This window comes from Chaetodon auriga, chromosome 6 (genome assembly GCF_051107435.1).
Source record: "Chaetodon auriga isolate fChaAug3 chromosome 6, fChaAug3.hap1, whole genome shotgun sequence".
NCBI lineage: Eukaryota > Metazoa > Chordata > Actinopteri > Chaetodontiformes > Chaetodontidae > Chaetodon > Chaetodon auriga.
The window spans coordinates 26,515,799-26,542,405 of record NC_135079.1 but is presented as its reverse complement, the minus strand read 5'-3'; the positions used below and the strand labels follow the sequence as shown (position 1 = coordinate 26,542,405).

The following is a 26,607-nucleotide window of genomic DNA, read 5'->3' as shown; positions in this document are numbered from 1 at the left end:
TCTCCTCCCTGTCCTGTCTTTTCATGTCTTATTTTAAAAACAAGCTTGAAGAAACAGAATTTTCTTAGATCACAGATAAATTCTAGTCAGAAATCAGATATATGTACATTTCTGGTAAAAAAAAAAAAAAAAAAAAAAAAGTTCTTTTTTTTAACCAATCCACATCATATATCCGATCCCAACTAATGCTCACTGCTCTCCTGCCATTTGTCCATATGCTTTGTGTTTTGTGTAGGAGGAGGAAGCTACTGGGGATGGCTGTGGTGGTATGTACTATTCTATTTTGTTAGGTTTATTTTTTTTCTTTACTCTTGGGACAATCTTAAAATCCTAGACTGTATATGTGACTGTGGTTAGAACTGTTATATACTGCTCTAATTAGCCGTTTCATTCCTGTATATCTGACTGGCTGATGTTGTTGTGTTGAACTCAAAAGCTGCTAAACTGACAGTTGTTTTACGTGCTTGTCTGTGTGCAGACTGTTACTGAACATGCTGCCTGGTGACTGTAGACCTTGATCATTATCAGTCTTCTCATCAAGAAGAAGTTTAACATTATGATTCAGACTGACTACATTGCTGTTTGACTGTCTACTGAACCTATCTTCCACCTTGCTTATATACTGCCTGACAGTAAATCTGCCTATCAACCTGTGTCCTCTTTAGCTCCAGTCAGCTGTGATGCATTTAAGAGCTGCCTGATGCGCATTCCTCACACCTCCGAGTGCCTCGGCAACATCAACGCCTTCTTCAAAGAGAACGGCATCTCCCCTCCCAAAATACCTTCCATGCCTAAGCTACCCACCCAGCTCTCTGACATTACAAAGTACTTACCAACCCTACCCCCTGAATTGCGCCAAGAGCTGTCCCAAATCCGACTCACGCAGGTCCCCCGAAATATTGCCCAGACTCTGAATGAGTTTTTGCCCAAAAGCTCAGAGGGTTCAGTCGGTCCCAGTTTGTCCAGTCTTTCCCAGAGCTTTTCAGACATACCACAGAAGGTCTCCCAGTTCCCCAGCCGGACTCAGCAGTACTTCCTGAACGTCCGGAACCGCCTCAACAGCCTTATGCCTCAAGATGCCTAAGAAACAACAACAGCAAAAACAGACGCAAGACAAGAATCAGCAAGATGTTGAACTTAACCGGCTCGTCCGACACTCGCCTCTCCCTCCTCCTCACCATCCTCAGCTCCGTTCTCGCTCTCCCTCTCCATCCTCCCCCAATGGTGGTGCTCTCGAACTGCCCAATGTGCCATCCTACCCACGCCTACCACCTATTGTCAGCCCCCCATCAAAGCAGCTCAACTCACTGTCCCGCCAGCTGTCAGGTCTCTCTAATCCGGCATTCTTCATCGAAGATGACTCAGATATTTCAGCAATAAGACCCGCAGGTGAATCTGCAGCTGTGGGAAGTTATCTGTAATCCATTGTGAGATTCCTTTGTAGATACCTGAACTCATAAAATGTGGCTTCAGGATAAACCAGCCCTAAAATGAAATAAACAGCTGATTGCCTTTAACTTTGTTTATAAATAATCATAGAGTGAGAAATTTGCAAGCAGTAAATGATCAGCTGAGTTCAGGTGTCTTGGCAAATGCGCTGACAGCATGTTAAAGATCATGAACACGCGGTCAGGGAAAAAGTAGTCGTTTGTTGTTTTGGTAGTGTATTTCTGTAGGTTTATGTGTTGTATCATTCTGTCATTTGTCATGTAAGCTCAGACGTGATGTGAATAAGCAGCACAGCTAATTTTCTTGCTATGTAATAAGGTGTGTAAAGAGCACAATGTACAAGAGGAGGCACCATACTAACTGTTGACACTTCTTGTGTTTAATTAAGAAGACAGATGTATGCCAGTGCACCATAAACCAGAGTAGCCAGACTGAATGGTATGCCAAAGGAGTAAGCTATTCCTCTCAGTTGTCAGGGCACTCTTATACATGGCCTCGTTTACTGGTGGATCCTCCTACATTAGCCCTATGTAGATCCTGGTGAATCTGCTTCCTTCTCACCGTGTCCTACCCTACCTCTCTGCTTGTACTTGTGACTAGCTTTTGTAGCTTGCAATGCTGTACTGCAGCTCTATTTGTCCCATCACATTCCCATTATTTGTGGTGCTTTTCATTAATCTACAAACATTTTGTGCCTTTCAACTTCTCCAGAGAGCTCTAGTCTCAGCCTTCGTCCAGCAGTCAATGTAGAGGATGTCGACTCAGACCATGAGAGAGGAGGGGAAGGTGGAGGAGGGGAGGGACAGAGCAATATCCCCCAAATCCTCACCCCCCTGGACCCCAAACTTACAACCCTTACTGTCCCTGTGACTCCTTCCGGAGGTCGTCAAAGGTGAGAAATACTACTCTGTGGCTATCTTGCCCAAAGAAACATCGAAGCATCCTTTGGCAAGAGTCGACTTCGACTGTGCCATCGGTGTGTGTGTTAGAGCTCGTAATGAGCAGGTGGCCCAGCCACCATTGTAGGGATGTGCGTGCGAATGGGTGAATGCAGACTTGTATTGTAAAAGTTCTTTGAGTGGTTGTCAGACTAGACAAGTGCTATGTAAATGCAAAAAGTGCTATATAAATACAGTCCATTTGCCATTTACCTTTGGACTGATTTTATAACTTATATAACATGACATACTTTACTTTTACTTTTTCTTCACATCTAATGTTTTGCCAAGAGTTTGATGTTGAATAATAAGTAAACACCAGCGGTAGATAATCGATGTCATATTGTAAATGTTTTTGAAAGGCTCAGTGTAGATATTAAAATTCAATCTTATCTGGGTGTGCATTACAATATTTTTAATCTATGACTCTCCCCTCATGCTTTTCATCTGCAGTAAAGGAGATAAAGAGTAAGGAAATTGCATGGATCATTTCAGTTATAGTGCTTTTAATTTTCTTTCAGTAGTAATTGTTCTTTCTCTGAAGTGAAAGATTGCATATGCATAGGTTACATACAGTCATGGCAAAGCATTTCACAGGAGAGAAATACAAAGTGACATCACTAGGTTATGTTATTTTGGTCACACCAAGGCGCAAGTGGAGTGTTTTTGTCCAAAATGAGATCATATTAACCATTGGTAGCTGGCAAAACACAAAATTATGAAGATTCTATATTACAAAACATTTCCTTATAAAATATAGATAAGTTCATAACTTTTTTAATTAATCATTACGTGTATCATTTTGGAATGAAACTCTTCACGCGCTCTGTTAGTGCTGTTTGAAATAGATCTACTGCCCTCTACTGTCTGCTGCACAGTGACCGTTGCATAATGTTTTCTGTTTGTGTTTCAGTATCCTGCAGAAATCACGTGTGTTGCTTGGGAAAATGTGACATTTTTTTCAATTTGCTGTCAAAATGACCCATACAGCAACACACAGCGTTTATGCAGAATGCACCCAATTTGTTATAAAATAATAACAATAATTGTGAAGCCAAACTTGCTGAGAGTTTCTCGTTTTGTGTTGTTTTGTGGTGTTCTGTGTTGGTCTGTTGTTAAGTGTGAATGTACTGTTCACTTTGCATTGCTCTCACATTTTCTCACAGAGTTTGGCTACTGTATGGATACTGTCATATCATAGGATAGGTCAATAAACAAATCACAATCAATTGCTTATAAGTTATGTTTCTTGGATTAATATTGTGTTTTCCCTGGCACACACTCCACACACACCCTCTCTCTCCCCATCCCTCCCTCATAAACACACACACTCCAAACCCTGCTCTGACCATCCATGACAATAGTGGAAGGGATCGTAGCTCTATCTGGAAAAAGATGTAAGATATCCAGCCCTTATTAAATACTTTATTCAATCATCTAATATTCATCTGTATCTTTATCCACACACCTTGCTGCCTGGTCCATAACTTATCCACCACCATTCATTACTCCAGTTGACATTACCAGTCTTTGCTCATTCACTCATTGAATCATGATTGTCAGTCCTCATTCGTTTTAATTCCTCACACCCAAAAATACAGTAATCATGAAAGCAAGTAGCAACATGTCGTTTAATTTTCTGTGGACATTTTCGTTTTCAGGCAGACCATTTTGTAATGTTTTACACATACAACTGAACATGAAATACAGTAAAGCCACATCACAGTGGATTAGTTTGAAAAAAAGAAAAAATAACTGTCTGCACTGTCTCAAAGTTGAACCAGTGACGTTGCTGTGTCTCTTTTGACAGTAGGAGGCTGCACTCCCAAAGTGAAGATGATGATGATGAAGGAAACATCCCTGTCAGAGCCTGGCCCAGCCAGTCCAGCCTGCACAGCACAGATGATATGTGAGCACTGTACACACCTGCACACACCTGCACACACACAAAGATAAAAAAAAGCTTGAGAACTTAATTCATCTGCTGACATGTAATAATAATAATAATATACAGACATTCACAATAATAAAAATCAGCATCATCTAATTTTATTTCTGACTTTTCTCAAAGACTGAAAGAACGTCCGGCGTCTTCAGCCAGTCAGACCAGCACAGTGGTTAATGAGCGTCTTCAGGAGCTGGTCCGGATGTTTAAAGAGAGAACGGAGAAGGCAAAGGAGAAACTCATTGACCCTGACAGCTCAGACGAAGACAGCATCATCCCCTGTGAGGTTTTCTCTTTTTCACCTATGCACACATACAATGAGCTGGTCTTTAGTGCTACTTTTAGTGCTACAATGAACATAGAGCACAAAACCTCGCACCCTAACATACAAAATGGAACAAGCCAGAAATATACAGGCAGATAGGTCTTAGATTGGTAGCAACTGTGTGTTATAGTTTATTTTATTTCCAGGTTAAAAGACTCAGCCTTGTCGAGCCAAGAAAATGTGGACTCATTTAAGTCATACCCAAACCTTGGACTGCCATCTATAAACGAAAAGCTGCACAAGTACCATGAAACTGCCCACTGATAGACACACAGGTGAGAAGTAACAGTAGTAGCTTCTTCCCAGGTTTCAACCTCCCAGCTTTCCCCCCTTCATCCTTAATTGTACCACTAGTGCCCCTAATTCACCCCTCAGTATTTTGATCAGTGGTTCCCAAAGTGGCTGCTAGGGTGACATGAAAAAATGAAAAAAGTCATTGTGAAGGGGTGCTATGTCTTAAAAAAGTCACTGATTTAGGATCAGGATAATCATAAGTGAAGAATCTTTTGTCAAGCTACATCCCCTCTGTAGTATAATAGTACACATTTAGTTGTAGAGAATGTGGACAGGGTGCAGATCCAGGTTGGGTATGGATGCAGGACAAAATCAGCACCATACCGTTGAAAAAGGGAAGCATGGTCTGCACACTGAAACTTACAAGCTGCTGAATACTTCTTTCAGCAGCCCACATTCAGCAAGGTCTTTATGGGCAAACATTGAAAAACTGCTTTAATAAATATTTCAGAGAGTGTAACATTTAGTGTCTGTACTAATTCTCTTTTTCAACATGTATTAGTTGCACCTGAGTCTGGTTTGTCTGTGGCAGAGCTGTTGAATAAACTAGTTGCGACATGGTCACACAGTGGTTCACAGTGTTCCAAACATGTCTGTGCTGTCATCCTGTTTGAATGGTTTCAAGCAGGATAGACAACAGCAGTCAGTATTAACGCATGATGTGTGTTCATTGCTACGTGTCTTTGACTACACTTATATTCAATATAGCATTTTTTTGTGGTCAGAGACATCACAGTAATCAGTCTGTTTAATTTTGGAGTGAAATGGCACTGCAACCGTCATGTAGCATACATTTACAACATTTGTGGAAATTGGCTAATCAAATGCTGTACTTAAGTATAATTTTGAGGAACCTGTACTTTACTTGAGTATTTCCACTTTCTCTGTCTCCATTTCATTTCAGAGGGAAATGTTGCCCTTTGTACTCCACTACATTTATTTGATAACTTAAGTTACTTTGCACATTCAGATTGATAATACAAAACGTACAACAAATTCAATACATTCTTCCACCTCAGCAGTAGGAATAAAAGGAGATGTGGACACCTGACTGAGCGCTCAGTAAACTTCACTGGATGATCACTGCTCAAACGTCTCCAGACACACACAAGGATGACAAATTCTTATCCAGACAATGATAGCAAGAACGTTCAACTCCACAGTCCAGCCTGTCGCTGCTGGATGATCTGGGAGAGTTAAGAAAAGACGAAACATTGTTCAGGTTAATACAGTGAAGGACATGAATACACATTAAAAGTCAGTGTTTCCCAAACATTTTCATGAGGTTGAGATTACAGAAGTGGGTACACGCACCTACAGTACGGTCCGTATGCGTTTACACATTGGCATGACTTCTGGTATTTTGTCTCTGTACTCCAGCGCAGAATCTAAAATGAAATAATGATTATGGACTTCCAGTGCCAGTTCTCATTCTTCCAAATTTGTGGGTATTTTCAGATGTATCAATTGAACCATTTAGTGATTAGAACCATTTGATAGACTGCCAATTTCAGAGGACCACAAGTTTTTAGACAAGTGCCTATTAACCTAAATAAAATGGTCACATGTAGTTGTGAGCTTTGATTTTGATGAACAAATAAAAACACCTTCATACTAAAGCTGAACTCCTGCGCTTTAAACTCCTAATCATTGTTTCACTTCAAATTCAATGTGCTGAAGGATAGTTCCCAAATAACATAAAAAAAAGGCATTGTCCAAATACATATTGACCCATCTCAATAAATCCAAAACTAACCTCACACCTTTAAGTTAGCACCTAAACTTCCATTATTGGGCTAACGTGCCATTATAGGAGACAGGTTATCTCAGTGCTTTGAGTGAGCACATATCACAGGGGAGCATACAGAGGAATCTTTGACTTGAGTCTGCAGAGATATACACAGTGGCCACTTTATTAGGTATACCTGTACAATCTAATGTAACACAACACATCAGCTCAGCCAAAAATTCTGCTTTTATGTCGCCTGTAATGTTCAGGGTTTTTTAATGCTGTCATTATAATTTATGTTTGAGCATTGAGCTCACAGTTGGTTTGTGCTGAGCTGGATTATATTAGAGATGTTTAGAATATTTTGCTCCCCCATGTATGTAAATAGTGAGGACAAAAAATAGAAACACTTCTAATAATGTTGTTCAGTATAACACCCCCCTTTAACAATGAACTCAGTAGTAAACATACTTGAATTTACACATTTCTGACTGTCAACAAAAACAGAGCATTATAAACTTCATGAAGGCAGAATTTGTGGCAGAGCTGTTATACACTTTTCTGTCACCTCCTAAAAGAGAGAGAACAAAGTGTTATGTTGTGTGAAATGTGAAAATGAAATAATCCAAAAAACACTTAATTGTTCCAACAAGTATAGTGGCTTCATTTACATGTTGGGTAAGTTCACAACTGTCCACTAAATTCACAAGCTTCATAGCTTTGGAGTCATTCTTTTTGCTGATATGAATGTTCAGGTCTCCGTTCAGGATTAGTCTGTCATGTGTAGTGATGCCAATTGTGATCAACTCTGAGAATTCCTGCATAAACAGTGATGATCATCTTGATACATGTAATGATGAGCACTGATAATTCTGCTTTGAGCTCAAGAGCAAGATATTCAAGTGATGTAAATTCACCCAGGTCACTGCAATTACACACAAACTGTGTAGAAAAAATGGCTGCAATCCTCCTTTCCTGTTTTGTGTGACTGATACTTTTCAGTTATCAGAGCATTAACCAAAAATGGTTTGTTAGCCAATGATTTGACATTACAAAGAGCTCATTTCAGAGGTAGTAGATGTAATTTAAGATTACTGAGACAGGTTCCAAGTTAAGATCACCGGTATGTTTAAGCAAGCAGCACGGCGTCAGTCTCTGATTGATGCCTGAGTGAGGGTGTCCGTGGTCAATGTTGGTAAGTTCCCTGTGATTTGAAAGTACCCAGAATTTATTTTGTGAAACTTTTGGCAGAAAAGAAGAAGGATATCAGCAAAAGAATGTAAGCAAAGCAGGGAGCAAGCAGGAAAAGTGTCTGTCTATCACTGTTTCATCAGTCTAATCAAACTTGGGCAACAATTTTAACTCCACAGTCCAATTGTCCCATTAACCAAGAGATATTCTAATTTCAGGTGCATACATATCTTAACACAAAAGGGACTGATGGAAGAGAGAAAGACTTCACACTGGTGATTTCAACTTTTTTAGGAGACATTTTGAATGTTCGAAGCATTGTGCATGTGCTTCTTTGGAATCACCAGCATTAGATCTTCATTTCTGCTACATTCTCACAAGTCTACATGCCATGTTTTCTAAGAAATGAAATGGTTCATCTTTCAAGCAGGGACACCTTGTCCACACCATGTTGTGAGGCCGACCTTTAAACCTTTAGTAAATCTGTGCCTGTGTTTTTTAAATATGTTCTTCTGACCCTTTGTCCCTTCCCCTCTCACCCTCCTTCAGCTCCTCCTCATGCTTCAGCTGCCCAGCCTGCTCCTGGAGCTCAGCCAGTGAACAAGGGAGAGACAGAGGCAGAAGCAGGTCCATCAGGAGGAGGAGAAGGAGGAGGAGGAGTGGAGAGTGGGGCAGAGGAGGAGCAGTCTAGAAGCTGCTGCAAGGTGAAAACTCCTCGGTGGATAGGAGCCTGTATGCACTACCGCTTCCCTGCCAGCATCGATCCTTTCACCAGTGAGAACCCATCCGAATACTCCACCCACTGCCAACCACAGCACCGCCCTGTACAGTTGAATCCTCTTTACTTAAACTACTCAGAAATGAATGACAAACACCCAGAGTACTTATCTTGGGGCTCTTCATTTTCAGCCACATAGTTCTGAGCCGTTCAATGCTCAGGAAATATGGTTTGACTGATTGTGTTCATATGCAAGCAGAATGCAATGAAGTAATGAGAGGTTTTGGTAAAGGTGAATCTACTGTACTATCCGTTACAATGCAGACACCTGTCTCCTAATCATGTGATGTTTACCCTTTTCTCTTCCCTTCGTTTCATATTCATAAGGACTTTGTGTGTCAGTACATTTTTTCTTACATTCTTTCTCCTTTAGCACAAAACCAGGTTCTTAATGATGCAAATTTAGTTTAGTGACACAGATTAGATCCTGCTTTTTTGCCATGCTCTTACTCCCATCAGTCTTTGGTTAACAGCGTAATGGTAGTTGGTGCTTGCTTAGTGGCCATCACTTGTTCTGTGAATACTGAATGACTCCACTATTACTTTCTACACCTCTGTCAGTTTTCCTACTCTCTGATTCTCTAAATTTCTCGACCACCTTTCATCCTTTCATCCTCTCATCTTTGTCTCTTTTTCAGACCTAATGTATGTGTTGTGGATGTTATTGGTCTCTCTGGCATGGAACTGGAATGCATGGTTCATCCCAGTCCGTTGGGCCTTCCCCTACCAGACTCCAGACAATATTTATTACTGGTTGCTGACCGACTACCTGTGTGACCTCATTTACATTCTGGACATCACCATCTTCCAGCCGCGGCTGCAGTTTGTTCGTGGAGGGGACATAGTGGTGAGTGGGACACTGGGAGCCATTACTGTAACTGAGTGCTGTCTCATGGTGGGAATCTGAAACCACAGAAATTCTTTTGTCAGGAGACGTAAGCTGCTGAAATCACAGGAAACACTGTTTAACAGTGAACAAAAAAATAATGAATCACCATAGTTAGCAGCTGAAGTGACATTTATTACATTAGTATACTGTATATTAAGATCAACCTACTATTGTTTGTTGTTTGGTTTTTATTACAGTGTGACAAAAAAGAAATGAGAAAGAATTACATGAAAACCACCCGCTTCAAAGTAAGTAACTAGAGATGAATGAAAGTCCATTTCTGAGTGTCCTCTCTGGGCTTTGTATATTAATCATTGAATCAATCATTGAAGCAGGTCAGTCAGTGAGGTGGTACCTTCCTGTTTTTCAGTTTGACGTAGCCAGTCTTGTTCCTCTGGAGCTCTTCTATTTTAAAACTGGCATCAACCCTCTGCTTCGCTTACCCAGGCTGCTGAAGGTACGGTTTTTTACTCAAACATTTCCCTTTAGCAATCTAATACAACCTTCTACAGTATCAGCATTCTGGCAACCAACACACTAAAAATTTAATTTGCCTTAGATTTTTTTCCATTCTCTCTCAATGCCTCCCCAGATCAACTCCTTCTTTGAATTCAACGAGCGTCTAGAAGCCATCTTGACCAAAGCGTACATCTACAGGTCAGCTGCAGCCTGACAGTACCTTACTGCCCTGCAGCTCTCTCTTGTCTCTTGCTGTGTCCTTCTTCTCAGATGTCTTCCTTCCTTGAGATGCCACACAGTGACACAGATGAAGGTTTCAGGTGTTCAATTTATACAATTGTCTCTCTCTCAGAGTGATCCGTACCACCACCTATCTTCTCTACTGTCTCCACTGCAATGCCTGTCTGTACTACTGGGGCTCTGCCTTCAATGGACTTGGATCAACCAAGTGGGTGTACAATGGCGAGGGCAACAGGTTGGTGGGATAAACACACACACACACACACACACACACACACACACACACACACAAACCAAACACAGAAGATAAGATATAAGTTACAGATAAAAAAAAAACCCACAAGACAAATGAGGAAGAAAAGCTCACTCTGCCCTGTGATATTAAATCATTTCGTACTCTTTTGCTCACACAAACCTCATACAGTATGTCTCCTTTGGTCTACTCTACCTGCATCTTTCATTTTCCATATCATTTATTTTAAAACTGCTGCCCATCATGTTCATTGGAAGCCCTTTCCTTCTTCTGCCTCTTTCCAATCCCTACTGTCTTTGTCTCTGCTCAGTTACATTCGCTGTTACTACTTTGCTGTGAAGACCCTGATCACCATTGGTGGTCTGCCAGACCCCACCACCCTGTTTGAGATTGTCTTCCAACTCATCAACTACTTTGTTGGAGTCTTTGTCTTCTCTATCATGATTGGACAGGTATGTATATAAATATAATGCAAACATTTTTGCCTTCCACATATATTTCAAATCAAAAGCTCCAGCATGTTATTATCATTTCATTAAGCATTTCATCGGCAAGGACGCTAATAAATCATAAATCTCTTTGTGCAAAGGTATTAAATGAACAAACTTTTAACAAAATGTTCCAGCTGATTTTGCATATTTCTCTCTCAGATGCGTGATGTGGTTGGTGCAGCCACAGCAGGTCAGACCTACTACCGCACATGTATGGACAACACTATCAAATACATGTCCTCCTATCGCATCCCCAAAGATGTCCAGAACCGTGTCAAAACCTGGTACAACTACACCTGGCAATCACAAGGCATGCTGGGTAAGGAGAGCATTATGGGTTCATGTTCATGCGTATTTTATACATCTGACCTTTCATTCATACTGTAGTTCTTATTGTCTGCCTTCCAGATGAGCAGGAGCTCCTGACTCAGTTGCCAGATAAAATGCGCCTGGACATTGCTATAGACGTCAACTATTCTATCGTCAGCAAAGTCCCTCTTTTTCAGGTAGAAATTTCTAAACCCCCCCAAATAAAGAAGACTAGCACAGTATACTTGATAGAGACTGATTTCCTAAAACTCACAATGCAGAAAGTCAAACATTGCTCAATGAGTATCCCATCTGAATGAAAACAGTCAGTGATATACAGCTAGTGCACTCGCAACATAGAGATCACCTAGAGATCAACATCAACCATAGTTTTAGACAGTTTTTTCTTCTCCTCCCTCTTGACAGGGCTGTGACAGACAGATGATCTTTGACATGCTGAAAAGCCTACGCTCTGTTGTTTACCTACCTGGGGATTATGTCTGTAAAAAGGTACATGTGTATTCATACGTGTCTCTGGAAGTTTCAGTTTTTGCCATTGTTGTTGCTCTCTCCCTCTCATTATCTGCCTCTGCCTCTCTCCTCTGTCTTGCTCAGGGTGAGGTGGGTCGAGAGATGTACATAATAAAGGCAGGGGAGGTGCAGGTGGTTGGAGGACCAGATGGGAAGACAGTGTTTGTCACTCTCAGAGCAGGATCAGTCTTTGGAGAGATCAGGTGAAGAGATTTTTACTGGTGCTCCTGAATGACACTTAGGAACAGGAAACAGGAGAAAACATTGTTGTGTGATTTTTTGTGACTGAGGTTTGGTTCTAAATCTTTTCCATACTTTGTTGTGATTTTGCGTGAACATTCTAACTGACTGTTTCCCTGAAACTGAAATGTCAAATGTCAAATGGAAAATTTGATTTTCAACCACAATGTCTCTGATTGGCAGTTTGCTTGCAGTTGGCGGGGGTAACAGGCGGACAGCGAATGTAATTGCCCATGGATTTGCCAATCTATTCATTCTGGACAAGAAAGACTTGAATGAGATCCTGGTCCACTACCCCGAGTCCAAGAAACTGCTCCGCAAGAAGGCCAGGTTAAACATCAGTGGCACTGCACATGAGCAGATATTATCTTGAAACCATAACCACAGTTGCTGCAACCATTACTGTGCTCTCTGCTTTGTATCTGTCCAATATTAGTGATGTAACAACCAGGGTTGTAAATTAACTTTTTTGATCACCAGCCAATGTGGCTCTGACTGACATGATTGCCTAATGCATTACCGACCAAACTGGCTAGTAAGTTTTTATTTACACCTGCCAATATGAATTTTAACCCGCATTTGGCGGGTTGGCGGGTGTTAATTTAGAACCCTGGTAACAACGTCTCTGTTGTTGAACAGTACAGGTGCCATGGGGCCACCAGATCAGAAGTGGACCTATATAAGAGTTTTGCTGCTTTGTCTGCATGTAATTCTTATTTAAGTCTTACAGAAGTTGGTGTCTCAACCACAGGAAGATGCTAACTAAGGGAAAGAAACCTGAGCCCAAAGAAGAGGCGAAGGATCCCCCTCAGGTCCCATCAGCCCCTGCTAGAGCAGAGACCCCCAGACTGCTGAGAGCAGCCCTGGAGATGACAGAGAGATCCTCTGGACTGAAAGGAGTTCTGGCTAAAGTCAAAGAAAAGAGCAACAAGTCCAGTATCTCATTACAGGTAAACATACACAAAATCTGAACAAACCAAGGAATAAACATACACATGAAGCAGTGACATGTGGCTGAGGGTGTCCTTTATATTAGGTCAGTTTCCTCTCTTCACTTGTCTTCCAGCCCTCCATCTCCTCCTCCCTCCCTCCTCCATCTCCCACCTCAAGCTCTGGACCTGACAGAGACATGGACACACCATCACCCATGTCTGCCAGCTCCACAATGTTTCGCTCTGCTTCCCATTGGCGCAACAATGGCAACTCTGTGATGCCTCACTCTGCTTCACAGTGTCATGGCAACGCAGACGGAATGCCCACCATGGACCAAAGAGAGGAGGGTTTCAGTGAGGCTGAAGGGAACAAGGGTCCGAAGAGGAAGGAAAAGAAGTTGTGATAACTCTATAAAGACAAAGCAAGGAGGAGAACACGAAGAGACAAAAAGTGGTCGTTGTGAGGACTGGATGACAATCCCGAAGAGGAGAGGGGACATTGGAGTGATCAAAGGGGAATAAAGGAACTTTCCCTGAACCATGCTGTGTATATTTGCTATAAATTGACAGAATGATGGCATGAAAGAGAGAGGAGGTGTTGTGAATGAACATGTACAAAAACTGTCATGCCCTGATCTACTAAATTGTGTGGGACGGCTTCATTGCAAAAAATATAACAGTAATACTGTATTCCACTCTGACCCATGATGCACTGTCTCCATTATGCTGTGCAGCTGTACTGGACTTAAAAAGCTCTTTTATTTTGTCACTTTTGAGTCAGATATCTACATTACAAGCATGACATCTTGTGGGTGTCCATGTTTTTTTCAAAGTGGACCAGTGGAAAGTATAAGTCATGATTCTCTTTTCATTTTGCTTTGCAGTCATTCATTGTTGTTAATCTCATTATGAGACTATCTAATGTAGGAACAAGCCATTCCTCACCTAGTCACATTTTCAGAATTCAAGCACATTTCCATTATCTACACTGAGTTTACATGACTGAATTCAATGTAGTTATGAGAATGAGTGAATTCTGTGTTGGGTGGCATAGTTAAGCCATAGCAGTTAGTTAGCTTTAAAAGTTATTTCTACAGAACTGAACTTCTTGTCTTTCTGAAACAAACAAAAATGTTTTTGCTGTTGTTGTCTGCTTACTGTTTACAGATTCTTTTGCCTTACATGGTTTGTCATTTACCTTTGTGTTGTGTTGGTGTGAGTAGCTTGCACTGCAGATGTTTTTGGTTTGAAAAACAGTACAAACCAAGTACAGCTGTTTTTAAGGTTGTAACAACATGATCATCTGTCCTTCACTGATAAGATATGGTACAATTTTGACAGGTCAGTGTAAAATCATCCCAGATTACTTTATATGAGTTTTCAATCCAGCTTTGACCATCACAACTTTAAGCATAGCAAGCCCAAACATCATCTAGCCTCTTATTACCTCAACACTGCATTTTACATACTAATAGATACTGGATATGTCATCCCAACCCGATCAATACATCACTAATTACTAACTCAAATATGTTAGCCATTAACACATGTAATACCATTGCTATACATGATTTACAGCTATAATTAACGTGGTTTATGTTCATGTTTTTGTTTTGTACAATAAATATATTTGTTGTCTGAAATTTAGGTGAATCACATTTTCATCGTCCCTTTGCAGTGTCATGACATGTGAATGCATTCTAACAATGCTACTGATAATGCTGAATGTTTAATTTGTACTTTAAGTGTGTATAGAACTCAATGAGGATGTAAGAATTAAATGTTTTGTATGGATAGTTTGATTATTGATACAGCCTCAGAAGATGGGCCCACAAACCAGCTAACCATACTGCCAGACAATCTGTAGAAAGGATTATCAATGTTTTTCCTTTGTGTGTGTGTGTGTGTGTGTGTGTGTGTGTGTGTGTGTGTGTGTGTGTGTGTGTGTGTAGTGGGAGGGGAGAGATGAGTGCTTACTATGGACTCTGAACAAATGAGAGTGTATAATAATGTCCTTCCAGTCGATTCTGTCACTGATGTAACCCTGTCCTTTGTGATTTTTGTTTAAATAAATAAATAAATAAATGACTGTTTTCAGCATGTTTCGAGCTTCATGTCTGTCCTGATATGACCATGTAGAGTCAGACAAACAACACAATAAACTGAAAACTGTAAACTACAAATGAAAACAGTAAAAAATGAACAGGAGGCAAAGGAAGCGGTGAATTCTCTTCACACCAGTTGCAGTTGGATTGAGGACACAGTGTGGTTACTGGTTTAACCAGGAAACCACAGCGCTGCTTCTTTCATTCTGCTGTGTATGGACAAGGCCCATGTTTAGCAGGTGCAGGTGCAGCGTTAGTATCTTCATATGAATCAGTTTGGAATGGCGCTCTTTCATTTATATTTCTTGCACATGTTCGTGCTCATTTCTGTTTGATGGACAAGGCCAACATGAACTTTACAGTGTTACACCAACCCTACCCCATTTATTTAGGTCAAGGCTTCAGTCGCTCAGTCATAACATCACTACTACGGTGGGTGGAAACCTCATTTCCCACAATGCCCCTTCCCGTGACGTCATTTGTTATCTCTGCAGTCAGCTGATCCCACTGAAGTCAGACTGTCGACGGAAACGTACAGACTGTGGGACAGCGAAAAGTAGCTTAGTGAGAGGACAGCGGGCTGCAGAGCTCTTCATTGACTTCTGTTCACAACACTTGATTGATTACTTTAATAAGAATGATCCGATTTCAACGGCTTCTCATCACTTAGAAGCTTAACAGCAAACGTTACCAACTAACGCAACAGCTTTTTAACTTGTGCAGCCAGCGGGCTGATGGCTGGCTAGCTAGTTGATTCATTTGTGATGGTCTGGGATCCTTCATCGTAACCAAGTCGGAGCTGAGATGGAAGACTGCGATGGGGAGGACTTCGTAGAAACACCTGAGCTGCCTCTGGAGGTGAGTTAATGGAACGGTGATGTCAGAAAAAGATAAAAGATGAACCTTGCACAGATGTGTTTGACAGAAACACCCCGTTTCACATTCATCCAGTGACACACGCACACTGGAGCTGCCAGCATAGTCACAGTGAGCACGTGCTGTCACATTCTGTTCTTGTCAGAGGACATCATGTCATTCAGTTATACAGTCTGCTGTCATTTGAGTCATTAAGTGCTGTCATGAAGCCCTGGGGTGGATTTTTCCCTTCCGGGATCAATAAACTTTCACCTGATGCTGTTTTTCTGTCTCTTGCTGTAGATCATAGTTTACATCCTGAGCTTTCTTCACGCTTCAGACAGGAAGGAAGCCTCGATGGTCTGCCGCAGCTGGTATACTGCCAGTCAGGACCTGCGCTTTCAGGTGATTTGCTTCAGAGCAGAGACATTTGAATAACAAGTTCTTCAGAGGGTGTAGTAGACTCAGTGTCAAATGATGGAAAGAAAAACTTGGGAAGGAACTGCAGGAGTGTCTAAGTTGAAGGGCAGAGTTAACCCTCATTTGTCACTTGTCTGTCTCTCTCGGAGCAGAAGGAAGTCACCTTCTGCTTCCCGGCTTCAGCCTCGTCCCTGGAGCTGATCAGAGGTCTGGGCAGAAAGTCACGCTGCAGTCTGATCATCAGCCAGCTCGATGGGTTCAGTATGTCCAGATCACTGCTTCTGGAGGTGCAGTATGCTGTTACCACTAAAAACACTTCACTTGTCCACACGATTGCGGACAGATTCTCTTTTCATAGCTTGAGATGAAAGCTAGAAGATTAGTATTGACAAGATGACTGTGGAGGAATTATATATAATTATATATATTATTTATTATAAATAAATAAACAATCAGATTTTGTGACTGTCCAAGCTTCAACTCATTTTACTGAAGAACACCTGACTGACTCCCACTAAGAGCTCAAGTAAATCCCTCTTTAGGGGACATATGAGGCCAAACTAAAAGCAGAAGTGGAGGGGTGAAATATATAACTGGGGAGTTTTTCTGACGTTGGTGTTGACAAATGTTGTTACTGTACTAAAACTCTTGTTTTTGTCATAGAAATTATATTGCTGCTGTCACGTGAAGACCTAGTCAGTCTGATTGGTTTAGTTTTGTGTTACACTTCAAATGATCACACGCTTCTTTGTTGATTCAGAGAATTCTCCCACCTCAAGGGTTTCTAAAAGCCTTTTGAAAAAACTTGTTCAGCAAACCAAGTTTTGTGGATTGCCATCAGGCAAGACGTTTCTCCTTCCTGAAAGGCTAACGCTGTAGTATAAACCAGGAACAGACAGTGCTTTTTAAAAATACATTGGCTTGATTATTTGCATGGTATCACTCTTATCATTTTAATTCCCTGCCATACTCACCATGGTCCAAAGTTCAGAGTAGCTGCAGGGGTTACCTTAGAATTCATTTAATTGCTGCTTATCACAATTTTGTGTTGCTATTTGCATGTGGATATGCAAGCATGAAATTTACTTTTAAAGATTTTCTGTACTAGCAAGTTAGAAAACCTCAACCCTTGCTGGGAACGATAATGAGAGGGCCAAATCTATTCTACCAGTGTTTATACAGACTTAGATTGCCAGTGTTAGAGTTTGATTATTTTTGGACATTTGGTGGTGCTATAACCATCACAAATTGTCCTTATGTCATTTATGGAGACAGCATCAAGTGAATTAATCAGCAGTGCCCACTCTCTCTCTGTCCTCCTGCTACATTTGCTTCCCCATTGCTTCATTATTTCCTTTATTTCAACCTGTTTCATCATCTTCATCTTTGTTCTCTTGGAATTTCGTCACTTTTCTGTTTTTGTCTTTCTCCCTCCTCAGGTGGGCCTGTGCTTGGGCTCTAAGTTGGAGAGCTTGGCCCTGCCTGGTAGCAGTATAACAGAGGCCTCTCTGCTGGCCCTCCTCCCTCGACTAACCTCCCTCCGCAGGCTGGACCTCAGGGGCCTGGACAGCCTCTTCATGTCTGGGGCTTTCCTCTCCAGGGAGGAGCACAGACAACAGGTGTTTTTTCACTGTTAAGTAATAGTGGGATTACAGGCTGAGATTTGCTTTGCTTTGTTTCAATAAGACCTGAGTTGATCATCCTGTTGTGGTCAACATGTTGACCACCTGAAAATCTGTTCCTCTTGCACAGTCTTTTATGTTTACCTTTAAGTAGGTGTTTGGACACAGGAGGTGAAGTAATGTAAAATATTGACAATAAAATTAAAGTCATATTGGCCACTGAAATCTTGTAAATTTTGTACAGATGTACTCCCCAGGAAATAATGGCAGTAACTATACTAACTAAACTTTAGTTGTAAGTTGTTTTTTTTTTTTTTTTTTTAACCATATTAGAAATAAACATTCCATAGAAATGTTTGGTTTTCAGTGAAAAGAGCATGGAATATTGATTACTATAAAACTGAGCATGAAACCAAACCATGGTGCACTATCTAACTGCACTCTGGGTGTGTCATCCTGAAGATGGTGTCACGCTGACTTCACCCTAAAAAGAGCTATATCAATTGAAAGCTAGTACTACATCAGAGGCAGTGCTTAACATTGGGTGTTTTACGTTTCACACCTGTGCCTGTCAATTAATTGATATCGCAGGTAATCCGTGAAATATAGGTTGCATCGAAGAAAGAACTGACATAATGTTATGGACAGGCTCTTGCTCTTGCCAAGCTAGGCTGGTGGAGTAAGTGTCTCCCTTTGTGAGCTTTGAGATAAGTTGCACTTTTCATAGAAGCCTGTTTTAGGGTCTTCATTTAGGTTTGTTTGAATTAAGGATCGAATTGTTTAAAACAAAACAGACATTCACTTGTGAAAATTAATATTCGGTTGTGAAACAAGCAGCACTACCGCCGTGGCTGTTCTTTCATGGGCCACGGTGTCTATTGATTTTCCAGCCTAGTTTAGATAAAACCATGTTCACATGCGCATGATGAATGCATTGATGGCTGCGTTCCCATGGAAACAGCCAGCAGCAGTGCTGATTCAGCGGATTGTGAACTGTAGTTTCTGGGAAACACACCGACCTCTTTGGCTATTGTAGCTACTGTATGTCTCTGGGCCTAGGCAGAGCGGATGCCCCTCCACAGACACCAAGCTTAGAAAAGCTAGCCAGGACTAACGTTACTTGGTTTCAGTGGCTGCACGTTGTGGTTTGTTTTGAGAGCAGAACAGGGATCATTGTGACTGCAGGTCCACCAAATGGCCTGGCGGACAGTCCAATTCCGCCACGGGCAGGCCCAGGTCCAGTCCACTGATGAATGAGGCAAAGAAGTGCTTGGGGAGGGAGAAGCCCAGCAACAGCGAACCCTGCAGACACAAGGCCTGTCTGGTCTGCCAAGCTCAGAGACAGTCCGGCAGCGAAGATTAGCTTTGAAAGAGGGGTGACCCTGAGAGGAGCAGCAACAGACCAGGCAGGAGAGACTATGACAGCCCAGTAGGTCTGTGTTCACTGTACCAGCACTGCCGCTGGCTGTTTGTTTTACAAACCAACTGCAAGAAACCATAGTTGGTGGTGATTCTGGAACATTAGAAAGAAGGTTTTGATGAATGTTTGTTCCTGCCTGTGGTGGAGGTGGTGGCAGACTTTCCCACCAACCTCCCTCAGCGGAGTGGATACTCCATCTAGACGTGTTCGAGGAAATATGGCACAGCAGAGGTGGACCTGTTTGCCTCAGAGTCCTCAACCCCCCATCCCCTCTGGTTTTCCTTGAGGGTGACAATGTTGGGACAGGATGCCCTGGGGCACCCATGACCAGATTGGCTCCTCTATGCCTCCCAACTACATCCACTGACAGCAGTTATGCAACAAGGCAAGCACAACAACATCCAAGCCTAGAATGCCTGCAGCTGTGGGTATGACCCCTGAGAGGCTCCACCCACTCCTAGGGACCTGCTGCCAGGCGGTAATCCAAACCATAATGGACTCACGGACACCCTCTACCAGGGCACTTTATGCTAACACGTGGAAGAATTCTTTTGGAGTGCTGTAGAGATCACAAAGAGGTTCCCAAAAGTTCCTCTGGACCAATGATATTGTGGTTTTTGCAGTCTTCAGTCAGTCAATCTTGCTGTGATTTCAGCTATGAGTGGATAACTAGACCGTGTGGTCTCACACTCCGGTGGCCCAGTTTCTTAAGGGAGCCCAGCAGCGAAACCTCTCACAGACTTCTGCTGGAAGCCCTTCCTCCACCCCACCTTTGAGCCTCTGGAGTGGTCAGCAAAGGTTACTTTTGTTTTGGCAATGGCAGCACTATGTGTGGGTGAGTTGTTTGTCAGTGAGTACAGCTGGAACTCGTGTGGCCCAGGAGTGGAACTCTGGCCTAACCCATCATTCTTTCCCACAAAGATTGGCTTTGACCCACTTTAATCAGGTCATTGAACTGGCACAAGGTGAGAAGGGTAATTGAATTGCTCTGCCCAATGAGGGCCTTGAGGCATTTTATTATTGAATTGAATTGAACTGATAATATTAGTGTCTGCTATGGGGGTCATAGGAACTGGCATGCCCTGTCCAAGCAGAAGTTGATTTCCAAGGCAATTGAGGAGGCATACAGGTCAAGAGCCCTACCTTTGCCTCTGCACTGCACCAGTAATGTATCCACCTCCTGGGCAGCACTACACTCACTGTGAGGCATCCACTTCAGGGGGTGCCTCACAGTGAGATTTGCGCTGTGTCCACTTGGGACGCACCTTGCACCTTTGTCCATTTTTACAGGGTCAATGTCACTCCTCCTCTTGGAGTCGCAGCAGCTGCCTTTCAGTAACCCTCAGGCTGTTCCTCGTAAAGTGGAATTCTTCACGGCTATGTTGATAATTGTCATCCAGTGTTAAGCACTGCCTCTGACGGTCAGGAAGAATGATATAGAACAAGATTTACCTCTGTAACTGTGGTTCTATGAGTTGTGTATGAGAGTTCTATGTCGCTCGGAATCTTGGTGAGATGATTCTGTAGGGACATATTTCATGATGATGTGAGCTTATATATGCCACGTCCTGCGTCATCCCAGGGCACATGTGACTTTGTTAATATCAAATACTCAATGTGCGCCAGTGTGAGATGGATAACATCTTTTGTTAAGTTCTGCCTTTGGCATTCTTCCAGAATTGATAGAACCACAGTTACAAGCCTAACTCTTGTTTGTGAGGTAGAATGGCTAGCCTTATCTAAAATTAGATATATGTAATAATTTCTCGTGAACATGCAAAACCTGACCCCATATGAAATGGAGCATTAACATCTCCCCTATATTTGTAGTCCTCTGGGGAGAAGAGAGCATTTGCAGTGATTATAAATGTAATCATGAGGGTGACTGATGCATTCTGCATCAGTATTTCTGCAGGTGAATGTAACCTTTCATACTAATTCCCCACATTCTTTGTTGTCATTTTGTTTGCACAGTTTTATTGTCTTACACTTGCAGTAATGGTACAATTTCAGGTCAAACTTCATTTTCTTGTTCCAGGTCAGGTCAGCTCTGTCTGGTTTGGAGGAGCTGGATCTGTCTGACCTGCGTTATCTCTCTGATCTCACCTTCAATCGGCTCACTGGCTGTACCCCACGCCTCCGCCGCCTCTCACTGGCTGGCTGCCATATTGCTTTCGAGTTCGACCCATATAGAGGGTGCCCAGTGGGAGCTGTTGAGGATTCGTCAGCATTGCTGTCACTGAGGAACTTGCGGAGGTTGTTAACAGAGCAGAAATGCACCCTTGTAGCTCTGGACCTCAGCAGAACCTCCATCACCCCTGAGTCACTACGTGTTATTGCACAGGTCAGGATACCTTCTGTCGCTGCATCGTCTTTATTGCTTGAATAGCCAGGAATAATTCTTCACCAATTAAACTGCTCAAATCATACCTCAGTACCTATCTGGTGGTTTATGCAGACAATAATGTACTTGTATACTCGTTAAAATTTCATTTATGATTTAGAATCTTTTCATGATTTTAGCATGCTCTTGAACTCCTTTGAAAGTTACGATTAAATAAAAAACTGTTTGTCCTTACAGAAGACATATATTGTAGGATTTTGAGTTTTTTTCCCTTGATGTTCTGTTCCAGGTTCAGGATTTGGTCTTAGAGGAACTGTTTCTGCATGGGTGTAAGGAGCTGACTGACTACTCAGTGGAGGTTTTGGTGAAGCATCAGCCAAGTCTTCTGAGACTGGATATTAGTGCCTGCACTGAGCTGACCAGCAGGTCTGTAGAGGCTGTAGCACAGGGCCTGAAGACACTGACACATCTCTCCTTGTCCCGCAACTGGAGAATCACTGAAAAAGGTGCCCATAATCTATTATTGTTTTTGTGTGTATATTCTTGCTATAGACTTAAAAAAACAAAACTGAAAGTCTAACATCTTGTTTAGGAGACATTAAAAGCTTCAGTGTTCATTACACACTTCCCAACACTTCAGAGCTGAATTAACATCTAGTCTTAAGAGCCTAATCAGGCTGTAATGGGGCTATAATGCCAGTGGGTTTATTTAAAACTGCATGCTCCATCCTGTTGGGAGGATAAATGTGCTCAGAAAATGTTCCCACACTCAACCTGTTCAATTATGAAATATTGTAATGTAAAATTGACATTTTTCCTGATGGTGGCACTTAACAGAAGCTACAAAGTGATTATTTTTTGTCATCCACAGGTCTTGCTGAACTTCTGTCTGTGCCGTCCCTGAGGAGTCTGGATCTGTCTGAGTGTCTGCACGTCAGCGGAACAGAGATAGTGAAAGGCCTAACAGGAACCCGTGCTTCCAGAGCACAACTGGAGACACTCAGCCTCAAGAGCTGCACCTACATTAGGGTCAGTACATTATGTGTTTGTTCATACATTGAACTGTGTCTGTGTGAACAATGCATGGGGAAAAACACCTAGCTTCTTCCTCCTCTCTCTTCAGGATCTCGCAGTTTTCTCTCTCACTCATCTTCTTGCGGACACTCTCCGCGAGCTTGACTTGACGTCATGTGTCAATGTGACTGACCTGTCTGTGCGCTCTATAGCCACATACCTGCAGAGGCTGGTAGTTCTGCGGCTCGGCTGGTGTAAAGAAGTTACAGACTGGGGGCTGCTGGGAATGGTGGAAACAACCACATGTGAGCCTGACCAGGAAACGGTGAGATCCACTGACACATTGAGGGTGTAAGAAAACTGGGGGATAGGTTTCCTTACACTATAGAAGTTACAGTAACTGTATTTTTAGTAAAACGTGCCATAGTTGTTGCATTAATGTACTTATGCAACAGGGAGACAAGGGTCCCAGGTTTACCCGGACCTTCGGCAACATGGGCTTCTTCAAGCCTCCTCGTTTGCCATTTGAGGAGAGACCTAAGCTGGTGACACAGACTGACTTGGAGCAGTTCAAACAGCAGGCTGGAGCTTCACTTTTAGCTCTTAACAGGCTGCAGGAGCTGGACCTCTCTGCCTGCCCCAAACTCACTGACAGCAGCATCATACAGGTGGGAGGCTGAGGAGAGGCAAATGTTTCAGTTTGTGGCAGGGATAGAGAATATTTCCAAAAAACTGAAGTCAGGAGTCAGCACTATTTCTCCTCTCCACAGGTTGTGCGTTACCCAGACCTCCATCGTCTCTCACTCTCCATGCTGCCAGAGATCACTGATGCCAGCTTGACGTCGGTTGCCTGGCACTGCCGCAGCCTCACCAGCTTGGCCCTCAGCCACTGCCCGGGAATCAGTGACAGTGGAGTGGCACAGGCTGCACCGCATCTACACAGGCTGCAGCATCTCTACCTCTCGTGCTGTAATAACATCACTGACACGTGAGTGCCAAACAAACATGTGTACTGCATCTGTACCCCCAGATAAAGGATGGACTCTAAATCTCTTGACCTTTGAACCCCCCACAGATCCTTGTTCCTGCTGGTGCAGCACTGTAAACGTCTGCGAACACTCGACATCTCAAGGTGCAAAAACATCTCCCTTACAACTGTGGACCTCCTTCAAAATCAGCTGCCCTTTTTGGAAAATGTCCACTACAAATTCATTGGTGGGGCTGAGCTCACCCTTCCACTCTGACTGACTGCAGCTGGACCTTTCCAGGAACAAAACCTGCTGACCAAAGCCTGCTCCATGAGTTGAACTTTTGCATGTCAGCAATTTGCACAAGAACTGAGGGAAATGTTGTCGGTTCACACTGGGAGCTGCTGTCAAACAATTCACCTATACATCATCCTGTTCTGTAAGTGATTTTAAAAAAGTTTTTGGTATGGGGCAGGTACCAGGTACGAAAATAATGTGGAAGTACTTGTTTGTATGGTCAACATTCCCAATGTTCCTTGGATTCAAATAATCAGACATCCTGAAACCTGCAACACACAGCTGCAACAGTAAGAGGAAAATATTGTCACAGCATCTCATTATAATGAGAATGTGAATTGTTAGGGGTAAAAAAAAAACAGTCAAACAGCATGTCAGAAAATATTTGTTGCTGGTTGAGCAGAAATCATTTGTTCAAGACTGAAAGATAATTCTTAACCGTATAATAATGTAATTACATATTGATATTATATATTACAGTTTTGAACTAATGTGGCTCAAATTGAAAGATAAGATGCACATTAATTCTTACATTTAGTCGACCAATGAGAGAAATGACATTCCAATTTTCTATTGTTTTGAGCACTGTAATTTTCACGCCAAAGCTGAGGTGAATGATGGCATGGCATGATATTTTCCATATTTTTTTTTTGGACCTCATCCTTTAGAGGATGTCTGCAGTGTGCCTGCCTCTGTTTGCTGCATTAAAAGAGTCCTTAGCAGTTTTAATTAATTAAAGGTTCTTTGAAAACTACCCGTGTTATCAGGAGATGTGATAAGCATGTAGTCAAACTGAGTCTAAAATTAGAAGGAATTTATTGAAAGGGAGTAATATTCCACAAATAGCAGACAAATCATGTGAAAACATGTTTTTTTGAATGAAAATCTTGAGCAATGACATCTGCTGTTATTACTGGATACTACAATTTTACCATAACAGTACAAACTGTAGTGTCGAACTAACTTGAATTCATCTCCCCTTTTGTTGTCTTTGTCAACCACTGTAGCCTAATTAAAGAAGTATCCCTTCATACTTGTATGTACATTGTTGAATGATTTTGTACTGTTGTAACAGTGTTTGGGTCACTGTGATAGAGGGAAGCTTATACACTGCAAAGATGAAAAATCACAGACAAAGTATGTTGATTTTATAAATAAACCAAAGTTTGGCCACTACGCTACAGGAAGCACACACACACAAGCTTGTTTTTTTTCCTCTCAGGATAAATCAAACTGTTTATTCATGTGAAGTCACCCAAAGCACATGACTCAAAGTGAACATCATCACAGAGGGCTGTGTGTGAGGGAAGCACTGCAGAGGACAGTCGTGACTGTGCTGAAATAAAGTAACCTGATGCCAAGAAAGGCAGACAGCACTCAAACACACTGTGTTATACTGCAGACCTGACAGTTCTTGACTTGCTGCTTTGAGTGTCGCCGCTGACTGCTTGGTGAGCGAGAGTTGCCTCATTCATAGTATTATAAAGTACCTTGTATAAAATTCATTCAGGATTGGATATAAGACAGTTTAGAAAAAGATCACTGATTGCTGGTTGGATATAAAACTTGTTAAGTTTTTTTCCATGATCAACCTTGATTATGGATTTAAGGAACAAGTGCCTATGAATTAAAAACCAAAAGAGAAAAAAAAAGTCAGTTTGGTACCTAATGCACATCTACAGCACAGAGCCTTCAGAGCATCTCCACTCTACAGTAATCATGTTGAGCCACTGAGGTCTATACAAAGGCAAATACCTGAAGGTGTATTTAAGCAAAATGCTGAACACTGAAAACATACATCTTTCATATGTTTGAAATGAGTCCGACATGTACCACATCTTGAGAAAGCACTCTGTCCTAGTTAATGCCCAGTAAGAAAGCAATTAAACAACCAGCATTTTGAGACAGAGATCAAAGCCTTTATAGCTTCAACCAGGAATAAATGCATCACACAAAGTTTTAGATATATAAAATGATTACAAAACAAAATGAAAGTACCATTACTTGATTGGCTGTATTGTATAAGAAGAGCCTCATTGTTCTGAGTCTCTGTTGTTTTTGGAACTGTGTTGAGGCTTCAGACAGCTGTGAAGGAGGAACCATGAATGCAGAGATGGACTGAAAAAGGTGAGCAGTGATAATAAGCTGCATTAGTACAGTCAATAGCCATCTAATAGCAGTGCACACTCACAACCACTACTGCAGTTTAAAGGACCAGTGTGTGGGATTTAGTGGCATCTAGTGGTGACGTTGCAGATTGCAACCAAGTAAATACCTCACCCTCCCCGACAGTGGCTACTAAAAACACAAAAGGCCCTCTGTGGAGCCAGTGTTTGGTTTGCCTGTACAGGGCTACTGCAGAAACATGGCGGACTCTGAGGAAGAGGACCCACTCTCTGTAGATATAAAGAGCTCAATCTAAGGTCACAAAAACACAATGATTATTATTTTCACGTGATGATACACTCATGAAAACAAACTTGTTAATAAAATATTCCATTTCTGCCATATTCTGCCAACGCATCTGCCTAAATCTTCCACACTGGTCCATTTTGCAGGTTAATTTCTC

General features: G+C 42.0%; 2 protein-coding genes across 4 annotated transcripts in view; both read left to right on the top strand.

Annotated features, from left to right (window-relative positions):
• LOC143322365 (uncharacterized) overlaps positions 1 to 15,061 on the top strand; it is a 30,174-nt gene extending 15,113 nt beyond the window's left edge. The window contains exons 19-38 of one of the 3 annotated variants that reach the window (XM_076733512.1): positions 236 to 266; positions 2,161 to 2,341; positions 2,841 to 2,855; positions 3,752 to 3,784; positions 4,198 to 4,296; positions 4,459 to 4,613; positions 8,421 to 8,645; positions 9,288 to 9,496; positions 9,736 to 9,786; positions 9,909 to 9,995; positions 10,131 to 10,195; positions 10,350 to 10,472; positions 10,801 to 10,942; positions 11,141 to 11,300; positions 11,390 to 11,487; positions 11,717 to 11,800; positions 11,906 to 12,024; positions 12,245 to 12,391; positions 12,813 to 13,011; positions 13,128 to 15,061. In XM_076733512.1, the coding sequence (XP_076589627.1) occupies positions 236 to 266; positions 2,161 to 2,341; positions 2,841 to 2,855; positions 3,752 to 3,784; positions 4,198 to 4,296; positions 4,459 to 4,613; positions 8,421 to 8,645; positions 9,288 to 9,496; positions 9,736 to 9,786; positions 9,909 to 9,995; positions 10,131 to 10,195; positions 10,350 to 10,472; positions 10,801 to 10,942; positions 11,141 to 11,300; positions 11,390 to 11,487; positions 11,717 to 11,800; positions 11,906 to 12,024; positions 12,245 to 12,391; positions 12,813 to 13,011; positions 13,128 to 13,397 (2,493 nt within the window). In that variant the 3' untranslated portion in view covers positions 13,398 to 15,061. The remainder of the gene's footprint in view (positions 1 to 235; positions 267 to 2,160; positions 2,342 to 2,840; positions 2,856 to 3,751; positions 3,785 to 4,197; positions 4,297 to 4,458; positions 4,614 to 8,420; positions 8,646 to 9,287; positions 9,497 to 9,735; positions 9,787 to 9,908; positions 9,996 to 10,130; positions 10,196 to 10,349; positions 10,473 to 10,800; positions 10,943 to 11,140; positions 11,301 to 11,389; positions 11,488 to 11,716; positions 11,801 to 11,905; positions 12,025 to 12,244; positions 12,392 to 12,812; positions 13,012 to 13,127) is intronic. The other 2 variants (XM_076733513.1, XM_076733514.1) reach the window with 2 other exon arrangements.
• Positions 15,062 to 15,607: 546 nt separating this feature from the next.
• Positions 15,608 to 25,234, top strand: fbxl9 (F-box and leucine rich repeat protein). The gene is made up of 11 exons (XM_076733136.1): positions 15,608 to 15,956; positions 16,257 to 16,358; positions 16,526 to 16,660; positions 17,813 to 17,992; positions 21,454 to 21,759; positions 22,049 to 22,265; positions 22,631 to 22,788; positions 22,883 to 23,098; positions 23,229 to 23,441; positions 23,544 to 23,761; positions 23,849 to 25,234. The coding sequence occupies exons 1-11, from the start codon at positions 15,903 to 15,905 to the stop codon at positions 24,015 to 24,017; spliced, it is 1,968 nt and encodes a 655-aa protein (XP_076589251.1). The 5' UTR covers positions 15,608 to 15,902; the 3' UTR covers positions 24,018 to 25,234.
• The last annotated feature ends 1,373 nt before the right edge of the window (positions 25,235 to 26,607 follow it).

What these genes read in the sequence shown, in the direction of transcription:
- fbxl9 (XM_076733136.1), top strand. Translation starts at nt 15,903, where the DNA reads ATGGAAGACTGCGATGGGGAGGACTTCGTAGAAACACCTGAGCTGCCT. An exon ending in GTCAGGACCTGCGCTTTCAG is followed by an intron (nt 16,359 to 16,525) that starts GTGATTTGCTTC and finishes CTCTCGGAGCAG; the next exon opens with AAGGAAGTCACCTTCTGCTT. An exon ending in CTGACAGCAGCATCATACAG is followed by an intron (nt 23,442 to 23,543) that starts GTGGGAGGCTGA and finishes TCCTCTCCACAG; the next exon opens with GTTGTGCGTTACCCAGACCT.